Source organism: Miscanthus floridulus, chromosome 17, assembly GCF_019320115.1.
Source record: "Miscanthus floridulus cultivar M001 chromosome 17, ASM1932011v1, whole genome shotgun sequence".
NCBI lineage: Eukaryota > Viridiplantae > Streptophyta > Magnoliopsida > Poales > Poaceae > Miscanthus > Miscanthus floridulus.
The window spans coordinates 108994611-109007564 of NC_089596.1; the positions used below are offsets into that span (position 1 = coordinate 108994611).

At 43.9% G+C, this 12954-nt stretch overlaps 2 protein-coding genes across 3 annotated transcripts; one reads left to right on the plus strand and one right to left on the minus strand.

Annotated features, from left to right (window-relative positions):
• Positions 1 to 2815: 2815 nt before the first annotated feature.
• LOC136518660 (UDP-glucuronic acid decarboxylase 2-like) lies at positions 2816 to 7100 on the plus strand. The gene is made up of 6 exons (XM_066512333.1): positions 2816 to 3650; positions 4840 to 4987; positions 5868 to 5947; positions 6043 to 6126; positions 6227 to 6301; positions 6491 to 7100. Exons 1-6 carry the CDS (start codon positions 3018 to 3020, stop codon positions 6806 to 6808), a joined length of 1338 nt encoding a protein of 445 aa, XP_066368430.1. The 5' UTR covers positions 2816 to 3017; the 3' UTR covers positions 6809 to 7100.
• A 132-nt stretch (positions 7101 to 7232) lies between these two features.
• LOC136518659 (caffeoylshikimate esterase-like) lies at positions 7233 to 12484 on the minus strand. 2 transcript variants are annotated; one of them, XM_066512331.1, is made up of 8 exons: positions 12158 to 12484; positions 11720 to 11816; positions 11318 to 11350; positions 8755 to 8901; positions 8288 to 8418; positions 8064 to 8201; positions 7845 to 7943; positions 7233 to 7732 (listed from the first exon to the last, which is right to left on the minus strand). In XM_066512331.1, exons 1-8 carry the CDS (start codon positions 12176 to 12178, stop codon positions 7319 to 7321), a joined length of 1080 nt encoding a protein of 359 aa, XP_066368428.1. In that variant the 5' UTR covers positions 12179 to 12484; the 3' UTR covers positions 7233 to 7318. The 2 variants fall into 2 exon arrangements, with proteins under 2 accessions (XP_066368428.1, XP_066368429.1); XM_066512332.1 differs by lacking the exon at positions 8755 to 8901.
• Between the last annotated feature and the right edge of the window lie 470 nt (positions 12485 to 12954).

Consider the following 12954-nt stretch of genomic DNA (forward strand, 5'->3'; position numbering starts at 1 on the left):
GTGAAGAAGTTGAAGTCCTTTAAGAATAGCTTTGTATTCTGCTTGATTATTGGTAATCATTGGTTTGGTTTGAAAGGCAAACTCAAAACTTGCCCCCGAGGCGAAATAATAACAATATCAATACCACCACCTTGCTTGCACGATGATCCATCAAAGAACAATATCCAAGGCATCAGTTTCACATAGCCGATGCTTGGTTTATAGTGTTGAGTAATAAAATCGACTATTATTTGTCCTTTGATTGCTTTAGCCGATTCATACCTCAAGTCAAATTCTGATAATGCAAGAATCCACTTTCCCATTCTCTCATTTAATATCGGTATTGACAACATGTGTTTGATCACATCGGCTTTAGACACAACTATACACTCAGACGATAATAAATAATGTTGTAGTTTAGTGCAGGAGAAATATAAGCATAAGCATAACATTTCAATAGGAGAATATCTGGTTTCTGGATCCAAAAGTCTTCTATTTAAATAGAAAATAACTCGTTCCTTTCCTTCAAACTCTTGCATCAAGGCCGATCCAATCGTTTGGCTATCGGCCGACATGTATAACTTAAAAGGTTTACCTTACCGAGGAGGAACCAGCACATGTGGATACTTCATATATTCTTTTATTTCCTCAAACGTCTTTTGTTGTACGTCACCCCATTTAAATTCTTGATTATTTTTCAACTTCAACAATGGAGAAAATGATAGAATCCTTTCCGACAGATTTGAAATAAACCTTGTAATAAAATCAATCTTATCAAACAGAGATTATAATTCTGTTTTATTAGTTGGAGGTACTGCCGTATTAATTGCTTTCATACTTTTCTGACCAATCTCAATTCCTCTCTCGTGAACCATAAAACCCTAAAATTGTTTAGCTGATACTCCAAAGGCACACTTATTAGGATTTATTTTTAAACCATGTTTTCTTGTGCACTCCAAATACGATTTATTACAATTCTTGGAATAAAAAAAACCTTCTAACTTGACAATAACTTGAACCCTAATTTTTTTCGTAGAGTCCGACACATCTTCCTGACGCTATTTAAGCATAGCCCATTGACGCCATCTGCTGATGCATCTATAAAATGGCCGATTTTGACATCACATCTAAATCAGCTGATATCGATTCACATCTAATCGATTCCTTCATGATACAATCCTAGAGGCTTCGAGTTCCCGCGTTCTTCTTTCTAAATTTTGGTGTAAACAGTGTTATATAATTATATTTTTAATTCTCTACATACATAATAATTTTGTTCTACTAAAACTATCTTTAAGCTAGTACCTACGTTCTCTTTTATAAGGCGCGGTTGGACATGATATGGTCTCTCAAATTACACTTTGGCCATTTATTTATTTATTTTATATTATATTATTTATGATTATAAATTTATGATAATCAGAGAGTACATTTAATTACCGATCTAACCATATCAAGTTTATAGTATAATAATTAAAATTGTTAGCTAAATTATTGGTTAAAGATTTTAAAGTTTGACTCTTGATATATGTGCTTGCCTTATAAATGAGAATGGAGGGAGTAATAGATATATGTTCTTGTTAAAATCTACTGTCCCTAAATAACTGTCGTTTTTTGTTTTTGTGCCATAAGTTTGACTAGATTTATAAAAAATGCGTGCAACATTTTATCTCTAAATAAATTTATTATGAAAATAGATTTAACTATATATTTAATGATATTAATTTTATACCATAAATATTATTATATATATATATATATATATTTAGTCAAAGTTATTTCTAGAGAAGCGAAAACGATAATTATTGAGGGACGGAGGGAGTAGTAAATATCTGAATACGAATATGAATTCAAAACATCTATTTTGTATTCGTATCCGATAATGTTCATATTCAATCATAGATCAGTTGGTTGGGTTTCCTGTGGTGGAACCTACTCACCCGGATTTAAGTCCTCGACTTGGTATGGGTGTTTGCATTTTTCTAGATTTATTTTAGGATTTAACGGCGCTATGCTTTCGTAGGTAGGCGACGTCCTCATCGACAACGATGCGTATGTGGTGATTTCGTGAATTTCAAGATCTGTCGGCTCAATCCTTCGGAGGTGCTCATTAGAATAGGGTTGTGTACGTGTATTTATAGTGTTGAGTGTCATGCATTCTGTAGGCTAAATTCTCAAATATATATATATATATATATATATATATATATATATATATATTATAATAAATAGTGTCATCCGTATTCAAAGCGTACGTCCGGTCACTCGCAGACCAAAACAAAATCTTCACTCACCAGGCCCTGTTTCCATTTACCGTGTATTATAGCACCATTGTTTCCATTTGCACTTGTGAGTTTTTAATTATCCAATTCTTTTTGGATTTTGGCTACGGTAGCATTTTCGTTTGTATTTGACAATTAGTGTCTAATTATAGACTAATTAGGTTCAAAAGTTTTGTCTCATGATTTCTCACCCAACTGTGCAATTAGTTTTTTTTTCATCTATATTTAGTACTCCATGTACCACAAGATTCGATGTGACAGGTACTGTATAAAATTTTTTTGCAATCTAAACATGCCCTTAACCATAAACACCACGTCAGTTCCAACCACCTGGCAGCCCGCATAGCACATGCCCCCACCGTCAGTCCAGGTCCAACGAGGAGGGTAGCCGCCGACGAAGCCAGTGGGCAGTGGCCTGGCCACCTACCCCCGGCCCCGGTCCCGGCCTCCTCCGGGTCGCACTCGCACACCCCGTCCCGGCGGCCTCCCTCGCGCACAAGATCACACGCACCGCCAGGCAAACCCCCCCCCACCGTCCCCCGAAGACTCGATCCCCCGCCGTCCGCCACGTATCCAAGGGCCCCGGCCCCGCATCCCTCCTCCGGCGAGCCACTGCGCCCCCGCCCATAAATACCTCTCCGCGCCAGCCGCTGCCGATGCCACCCCCGCGAGACAGACCTGTCCGAATCGCGCCCAGGTCCCTCGCTGGGAGTCTCGCCGAGGGCCCTCCCGCCTGCCCCTAGATTCACGACGGAGATGGCGTCCGAGCTCACCTACCGCGGCGGCGGGGCGTCCACGGCCACCAGCGCCGGCGCCGGGGGATACTCCCCGAAGCCGTCCAAGCCGCTCGCGTGGCTGCCCCGCGCGGCCCGCTACGCTGTCGCCGAGCACCGCCCGCTCTTCGCGCTCGCCGGGATGCTCATCGCCGCCGCCGTCATCTCCATCGCCTCCTCGTCCGCCGCCTCCTCCTCAACTACCGGCGCCGCTGCCGTCTCGTCCTACTCCAAGAACAACAACAACAACAACCCGCTCGCCCGCTTTTCCGTCGAGCCCGCCCACCACCGCGACGTGGCCACGCGCCACTTCGTCGGCGGCAAGGTGCCGCTGGGCCTCAAGCGGAAGGCGCTCCGCGTCCTCGTCACCGGCGGCGCCGGCTTCGTCGGCAGCCACCTGGTGGACCGCCTCCTCGAGCGCGGCGACAGCGTCATCGTCGTCGACAACTTCTTCACCGGCCGCAAGGACAACATCCTGCACCACCTCAACGACCCAAACTTCGAGATGATCCGCCACGACGTCGTCGAGCCCATCCTGCTCGAGGTCGACCAGATCTACCACCTCGCCTGCCCGGCGTCCCCCGTCCACTACAAATACAACCCCATCAAGACAATCATATCCTTTCTCTACGAATTCCTTCAGTTCCGTTGCGTTCCTTTCCTTTCGTTTCCTCCATGAATGATTCATGATTGATGCCTGGATCGCGATCGCGTCTATTTTTCTTCCTTCTTTTGGTGCCAAACAAAAATATTTTATATTGTTATAGGGATGGACTTGGTTTCTATTGCTTTTTGGTGGGGAATTTGTTCCTTGCTGCGGGTTTATCGGTTACGCGCAATGCATCTGGGGAGGAGGACCGATTCACTGCTCCCTGAGATTCCGTGTCCGTCCCTGAAATGGGAATATGGCACGGAAGGAGAATTTTGTCCGGAGCTCGGGATTTGTGCCACGTTCCACTCTGATTTTTGGAGTTTTCTGCACAGCTGAGGGGAAGCAGAGCCAGAGCTTGGCCGTTTCAGATCTCTGTCTGCTACGCTGCCCTTTGCTCAAGGTTAAGGGCAATCCCTCCTTTTCATTCAACGAAAAAGAAATTTCTTCTCTTTTTTTTTCATCGATCTATCCATGAAATCTGGCGTCAGATGTTCAGTTGAACTCAGATTCTTGAGATGCAACTGAAGATCTCAAATCCCACATCATTTCTCTGTCGAAATCATTTGTGTTTTTCAAAAAAAAAAAAAAAAACTGTTTTTTATGCTTCCGAATGCTGACTGCATTTTCGCGTGCGTTTCAAATAGGAAAAACGTACTAGCAGAAGTTATAGCTGTGATCTGAACTCAATTACTCCATACCGTTTTACTTTGCTTCATGATCTGTTAATGGAAGCGAAAAGTACGCGCACGGTGTGCCTGGATCTGGGTTAGTTGTGGACTTTGCTTAGTTCTGACATAAAGGGCGTACCCAGTGCAGAGAGCTCTCGCTCTGTGCGGGGTCTGGGGAAGGGTGTCAGTGGCAAGCCTTATCCTCGCATGTGCAATGCGAGGAGACGGCGACTCGAACCCGGGACATTCCGGTCACAGGTGGTAAGACTCTACCACTTGCACCAGGCCCGCCCTTCAGTTCTGACATAAAGGGCGCACATCAATTTTCAACAACACAAAAGTTGACGTCCAAGTGGCTTTTGCCCTTTACACTTTCTAAGCAACTTTGCTTACTGTTCACTTCACGTAATTTCCTTATGCTTTAGTTCCTGCTTGTTTTGCTTGCTTGAGATGTTTTGTGTTAGCCTTAACCTTTGTGATAGCACAAGACCAATGTGGTTGGCACTCTGAACATGCTCGGATTGGCAAAGAGGATCAACGCCAAGTTCCTCCTCACCAGTACCAGTGAGGTCTATGGTGATCCCCTCCAGCACCCGCAGGTGGAGACTTACTGGGGCAATGTCAATCCCATCGGTAATAACTCTTCTCGTTTATACTCTCTTTGTTCATCTCTTGAAATTAATTTCTTGCAGTGACAATTGATCATTCATGTTTCTTGGATCTATCATGATGAGGTTAGCTAATTGTTAGTTGGGTCATGCATATGGCAAAAAATTAGCTGGATCCTGCTTTTAGCAGGGAACAGTCAGCCACCAAATAAATGATCTCTCATGCGAATTCTTTCTTTGTCATGCTTTTGTATGACCTTCGAGAGAGCATAGTCCACTGAGGGGTTATCCTAAATATGTTACCCTGCAGCCATAGTCTTTTAGTGACATGATTTTGGGATGAGCAAAACCACGAAAAGGAGAGGGAAGGAGGGAAATGCAAGCTGGACAAACTGTTGCAAAGAGGAAAGCTCTAAGTTGTCAAATCTGTGTTTTTTTTTACCCCGAGCCGTAGAAAGCAGGAATGAGCCCTTTTCAGAAATATTGCTGGTCCAGACTTGAAGCTTACTGTTGCATGAAAGAAGTCTTATATAAACAATATGCAGAAAGGTATTTGGAATCTTACTCTCTGGAGATGCTGGCTATGGAATCTAGCTTCGTGGGATCTTGCATGCTTTGATTCTTTTTGGTGGAAAGGGACAATGTTGGTAGGTGGAATTTGCTCGAAGAGGGCCACTTTGTGGATTCCTTTTTAATAAAGCAAGAGGGGAACACAACTCTACTTGACCAATTATGCCTAACCAAACACCCACCAACCTTTTCACCTAAAATAATGAATGAAGTTTGTTGAGCTATTCACGTAGTATTTGTTGACTGTTGGATACTCGTTGGATTGTTTACAAAGTAGGCAAGCTCTTGCCTGCTCTTTGCGAGTTTTACTGATGGGTACGATTTCTGAATGACAGGTGTCAGGAGCTGTTACGATGAGGGCAAGCGTACAGCTGAAACGTTGACCATGGATTACCACCGTGGTGCCAACCTTGAGGTAAGTTGCAATCCAAAATGTCGGTTTGGTTGGATGGAATTCCATTTCATCTGCGACGAAGTAGATTCATCTTGGTGATTTCTTGCTGTTTTCAGGTTAGGATCGCACGTATCTTCAACACATACGGCCCTCGCATGTGCATTGACGATGGCCGTGTTGTTAGTAACTTTGTTGCTCAGGTAAATATGCACACTACTGTTTATTCTAGTTACAGAACCCAAAAGAAATGACAATTGGTCTTGTAGCACTGAAATTAACTACGTGCGATTATGGTTGCAGGCACTGAGGAAGGAGCCCTTGACTGTTTATGGTGATGGAAAGCAAACCAGGAGTTTCCAATATGTTTCTGATCTGGTAGGTCATCTGTACCCAACATAAATTGAAAAAAAGAAACACTTGATACAACATCAATGCCAGAGTACCAGATTTGATTTTTTTTTTCCTGTGGCTTAGTGGCTTAGCTAGCAAGTGGGATGCTTGAAGTATTCATTACAAGGAATTTTGTTCTTTGCATTCATTGTACTGATTTGGGTCCTCTTCCAGGTTGAGGGTCTGATGAAGCTGATGGAAGGCGATCATGTAGGACCATTCAACCTGGGTAACCCTGGCGAGTTCACCATGCTTGAGCTTGCCAAGGTTGTCCAGGACACCATCGACCCCAATGCACAGATCGAGTTCCGTCAGAACACCCAGGACGACCCACACAAGCGCAAGCCCGACATCAGCCGTGCCAAGGAGCTCCTTGGGTGGGAGCCGAAGATCCCCCTCCGTGAGGGCCTTCCCCTCATGGTCAATGACTTCCGCAAGCGCATCTTCGGCGACCAAGACACCGCTGCCACCACTGGAAACCAGCAAGGTTAGGATGAAGGCGCACGAGACTTGGGAAATTTTTGGTGGCCTGCTTCTAGCTGCTTGGGTTGTGCTCTCCTTACTGACAAAAGCTATATGGCCACGTAGTTCGTTGGGAATGTGTTACTGAAATACCTTGGTTGATGCTGTATTGCTATTCTTTTTCCTGTATTTTTTTCTCAGTTCTCTCAGTCCTTAGCTATACAAAAAATTTCAGTTGAACCGTTGGAGATAAACCCGGATGATCTAATTCTTTGTTGAGAGCATAGCATCATATATATGGTATAAATCACGTTTTCTGCAAGTGCTATGTATGCCTGCTTTGATGTCTTTGTTGAGACGCAGAGGATGCCTACCCTGCTCTCAGAAAATAGACTAGAACAAAGAAAGAAAGAAACATACAGTTCTGATGATGAAACAAGATGACATGTTTTATTTCATTCACCGTCAGGCTTGTTTCTTATGTCATGTACAGTTCTTAGTCAACAACTGAAGAAGGAAAATGCAAATGTTTTCCATCTACTACATCCTACACTGTTGCTGGTGTGGTCGACCGCCTAGTCCGCAGAGGCAGCTGCCGCGCCGTTGAGGCTGACCGTGTGCTGGCACGGGACTCTCGGTGCCGCCACTGCTGCTGGTGACGCGGGTGATTTTCGTGGGCGCCGCCTGGCGGTGCTTGTTCTCAGGCTCTGGTGGAGTCCTTACCCGCTCATTGGGTTCCCAGTGGCGACTGCGCTTGTCGAGCCACGAGACAATGTCAGAGAACACCAGCTCCACGTTCTCGTCAGGCTCGCCGGCGGTGAGGCCGTGCCACATCCCAGGGTAGAGCTTGATGGTCTTGTCGGTGCTTGCCGCGCGCTCGTAGAGGGCGCGGCTGACCTCGGGGTCGGTCACCGTGTCGGCCTCACCGTGCAGGATGAAGAATGGCATCGTCACCTGTGGAAACATATCAAGAAACAAAATGAAGGATGACCAGCAGTTGTTGCATCTGTCGACTGAAACAGCTAGCTAAAGCATTAGCCTGAGCCCTGAGGTTAGAATGGAATACCTCTGACAGGCTATCTTCCACATCCATGCTGGTCCTGAGCAGCTCCAGCGCTGTCTTAAGCCGGGGCTTGTCCTGGTAGATGAGCTTGTTCTTCCTGATCTGTTCACGATTGCACAAGAAGTTAATTCAGGGACCAGTCTCGAACTTCCGATATGTTACTGGTCACCTATAAATGGTTGTTCCACAAATAGCAATTCAGAACACACATGTTCTGCTGACCTTTTCTCGCTTGACGGGGTCCTTGAATGCGGAGTCGATGACGTCTTTGGCGGGGACGATCTTCCACTTTGGGATGATCTCCTCCACTTGAGTCAGGAGGGTGACCACCACCGGGTGCGGTTTCACTTTCTCTGAAATCTGTAATGTTGCTTACATTTCAAGCTTCAGAAACCAAGCAGCAAGAGCTTGTTCATGGCAGTTTAGTATCAAAGTTCAAACAGCACCTTGCACATTGGCGCCACAAGAACTGCACCGTCCCAGAAGGCCGGATCCTTCCTGTGCAGCAGTAGAGCGACGGCTCCACCCATCGACTCGCCATATAGAAACCGGCTTTTGTTTCTGTATTCCTCCATATCTGCAAAAGGAGTTCATTTTAGCCAATATTATTCAAATGAAGTTTAGTAGACTTTCAAAAATTGAGATACCAAACTGAATTATCATCCATTATCTAAGGATATATAGAGAATCTCATCTCTATAATACAATGAAACGCTGCTTTTTTTTTTAAAGGATATATAGAGAATCAAACGTAACATTATAAACTCTCAAACTAGTATATATACTTGTGGTGAAAATTTTGGCCTGTTCTGACAAAAGTTGTGGCGGTCAATATGCTATAAACTTCTGTAAAGTTTCTGCAGTAATTTTCAAGAAAATAACTGAAAATTCTAGAAATATATATTTTTTTTACCACAGATGGACTTGAAGAACCTGTCGCAGTCAGCCACGAGGTTTTCAAACTTCTGGATGTAGCACCCGGCGCCCATGGACTTGCCGTGGCCTTCATAATCGATACCAAACACACCATACCCTGCTGTGGCCAACTTGATCCCACATGCTGCCAGTAAACCATGTTCCCCCACCATTAGACAGGGCATCATGCCACCCAACAATTTTTAAGTGAAAGTAGCAAGGCAGACAACAGCGTTCATGATTCATGAACATCAGTGATCGATAAAGTCAATAGATCAGATTTGGTAGAAAGAACGTTCGCGAAGAAAGATTTCAGAGAAAGAAACAGAACGACTCAAAACAATTTTAACAAGTTACTTGCGTAGAAAACTATTAAAACTAGATGACTCCCTGTTCAATGCCTTGAATAAATAGGCCTATAAAACTACTAAAATTTTAACAAGTAACTTGCGTAGAAAACAATTTTAGCAGTTTGCAACTACAATCCCTGTTCAATAAAGCCTGATGACTCAAAACTAGATGCCAAGTGAAGGGGGACCAGTAGGTACGGTGTCAGCTCTGATTAGTGTGAAAGTGTCATTGCTTCTGTGCACCTGTTCTATTGCGAACCGGAGGAAGAGGATGTTTCAGGGGAACCACCAGTTACCACCTGATGGCCCATGGGCATACATCAAGAAAGTAACTTGATTTCTTACAATATTAATTCAAAACAGACATGAAACCCCACTAGCTTTTGGTCACTGAACGCACGCAACAAACAACTATCTTTTCTGGAATCAGGAGAGATGATGCACAAAGTCTCAGCAATGTGAGGATAATGATAGATGAATTCTAGAGTTTGAAATTTGTGAAGTTGACGTAAGAAATTAAAGATGATGAAAGAAAGAAAGGACCACGTCGTCAACATTTTAAAACGAGATGCCTGTTTCTTGAAGTGATCAGCAAATGCTGTTGGATGGTAGCTCACTGGTCAGATTTGTCCTTGCCTTTCTTTTGAGCATGAAAGTGACTTGCGTCGAAAACTGTGGCAGATCATAGTAGGGCCCAATTACCAGGTCAGTTATGTGCGTACCTTATCCAGCACAATTCTCTGAAGGATTGCCCTAAAAACTAAACTAAATTGTACTAGCACTGTAAAATAAACATAAGTATCAATATACAATCCCCTTTCTATTTTCTGTTTGTAGAATAACTAGAAAACAGAACAGTTTGATGCCAAAGTAGGACCATAATTTCATTGCGTTAAAGAAAAAAGGACCATAGTTTCCAGATATCTATGTCATCTATCTTTATTTGGGCAAATATGGAGATGTAGGTATACAAAAAGTGTGAAACAATTATAAATCCAAATGAGACATTCCAGTCCTTACTTATTGAAATTTTATGAGCCAAATGATACAAAGAACACCGGAAGCTTTCCAATTAAGCTAGTATAGGGAATAATTGTGGTTGGAGCCCAAAAATATTTCTTATTATTGGATAATTGTCACTTTGCAGCTTGTGGCTTTGACAACCGGAGAAGATGATCGTGCGGATCAAGGCGTGTGGCGCACAGCACTGGTCGATGTGCATCGCAAGACATCTAGAAGATATGATTTATTAGGACTCTTATAGATGTTGTAATCCAAATAAAATACCTACCGTATAGCCGACTACGATACTTTCTTGTAACCCTACCCCTCCAGAGTATACAAGGAGGGGCAGGGGTCCCCTAGTCGCCATGGTCACCTAGATCCAGATATAGATCCTGGGCTTAGCTTAGGGTTATCTTATCAATACAAACCAACAGAGCACAGGACGTAGGGCTTTACGTCATCTTGACGGCCTAAACCTATATAAATCTTGTGTCTCTGTTACCATCTAGTTCTCGATCACGCGTACCTCTACCAAACAAGCTACCATCGCGGGTATACCCCTCGGTGGACTGTTGACCAAGCTACCATCTAATATGTAAAAAAATATTAATATTTATGGTACATAATTAATATCATTAGATAGATCGTTGTATCTAATTTTATAAAAAAATTATTTGAAGATACAGATATGGCTAATATTTTCTATAAATCTAGTCAAACTTATTGACAAGCAAATCGTGGCGATAGATATTTAGATAATGGGGTAGATGACACATGAAGAAGAACAATACAATTTTACCGACATGTCAGGGCAAATGGTTTTAATAAAAGTTGTATATTTAGAAAAACAACCTGTAAATTCGAACGGAGGAGTAACTACTAGCAGGTGTGCATCTAGAAGATCGAGCACGTACGTCCATGGTATTAGCGAGCACCAAAATAATTAACGTGAAGTCTGATTAATAATATAGGTAGGATGTGGAGCCATGGTGACGACGCACGGCGAAAAAGCAAGTTAATAAATGCTTATTACATGTCCTAGACACATCACACACCAAGAGTTAGTGGAACTGAGACATCGATTTCGCTTTTGTACCGATCATGTCTCATGTGTGTGGTTTTATTTGTGTTGTGTGCGCCCGAAAAGGAAAAGGCAATGAGAGGGAGACGGACATGATCACGGGTATGCATGAAAACTTTGCGTACCTCTCATGAAGTCGCTGCACTCCATCCCGTAGCCTGAATTGAAGCAACACGCAGTCACACACAGGAACAAGAAAAGGTCAATGTCTATCCATTGATCCATGACAAATAAAACCATTCTTAATTACTAGAAATGTTCAAACTCTTTTGCTTTGATGATGCCATGATACTTATACTACACTAGAGTGCGGAAAACTTTGTTGCACACTTGGTAGAAGAAACTTATTAACCGAGGAGGACGCATGCATCTTGCCTTGATTAATGGATGATAACTTGACCAATGCAAACCAGCAGGGTTCGGAACGGAGCTTAATTAATTACATATGGCTTGCGTACGTTCAACGTGTGTGTAGAGAAATTGATCAAGCGTAGAGGAGGCAACAGGCAAGGCGCCCTGCTACGTACCATGGCAGAGGAAGACGAGCGCTTTGGGCGGGGAGGAGGACGCCGGCAACCAGCCGCAGGTGAAGAGCTGCACGCCCCTCGGGTTCCTCACGTACTCCTGCGCGGCATCATATCAGAATGAAATAAATAGCTAGTCAACCGAGAAGAGAAGACCATCCAAATGAAATCGAATAGCTAGGGTAGAGATGAAGAACAGAAAATAAACTTTATCCGGAATTGAAGATATATAGCTAGCGCGCGCAGATTGAAGCAAGTGGTTGACGATGAATTAACCAAGGAGATAGCGAGGCTATAATTAAACAGTTTCTTTTTTTCTTTTCTTTTTCATTGATTGAGGTCAACAACTGGCAAACTATTAGATCGATGAAACGCCATCATATCATCGACGCAATCCAGCGAAGATCAAGAACATTAAACTTTAGCGGCAGCTTTGCTCACCTCATGGTACTCCACGTCCATCTTCTGGAATGATCAGCTAATCCTTGACTCGTCCTCAGAATCACAGCTTGGAGAAGAATCAGCTAGCAATACGCAGGGAGGAATGTTACAGAGAGCGCATGCATGCGCGGCTACAGATATCGCTAGCAGAGAGGAGGAGGAGGAAGGAGGAGGAAGACGAAGAAGCGGTGGGAGAAGGGAAGCGAAGCGTGTGGAGGAGGCGCAACACGTGCCGTATGAACGCGGCCCGGCTGTATAGACAGACAGGGAGACGAGCTGCGACGTGGGCGTCCGTCAGGATTCAGGATGGGGATCCTCCGTGCTGTATGTCAGCTGTGGGGTGCCTGGCCTCATTCAGCCGCTGGCCTGCGGTTGCCGGAACGGAACAACCACCCTACCCTGCCACGGTGCCTGCCGATCTGATCCGCTCAATCGTCATCTGCCGGCATCATATCGACGACTACGACCTCCCCTTTCTTCTCGGGATGCTCAACGGCAGGCAGCCAACAGTTTATACAGATCGATCAGATGACGAGTATCTTCGCTTATTTTAGTGCTACTAACAATAATACCTTCAGCTGGAGATCATGGCTGTGACGGGAACGGAATGGCAACTAAACCTTTTTTGCGGCTGGTCTATATAACTAACTTAACAGAGGAGAAATTCCCTAAAAAAAAGGAGAAGGTAGTTTCAAAGAGAGAGAGAGAGAGGGGAGAAGGTTTGGAAGATGAGCTTTTAAAAAGTGTTTCTTGCTGTTTAAAAATAGAAAGCCAACTAAGCAAGTGAAACATGAAGT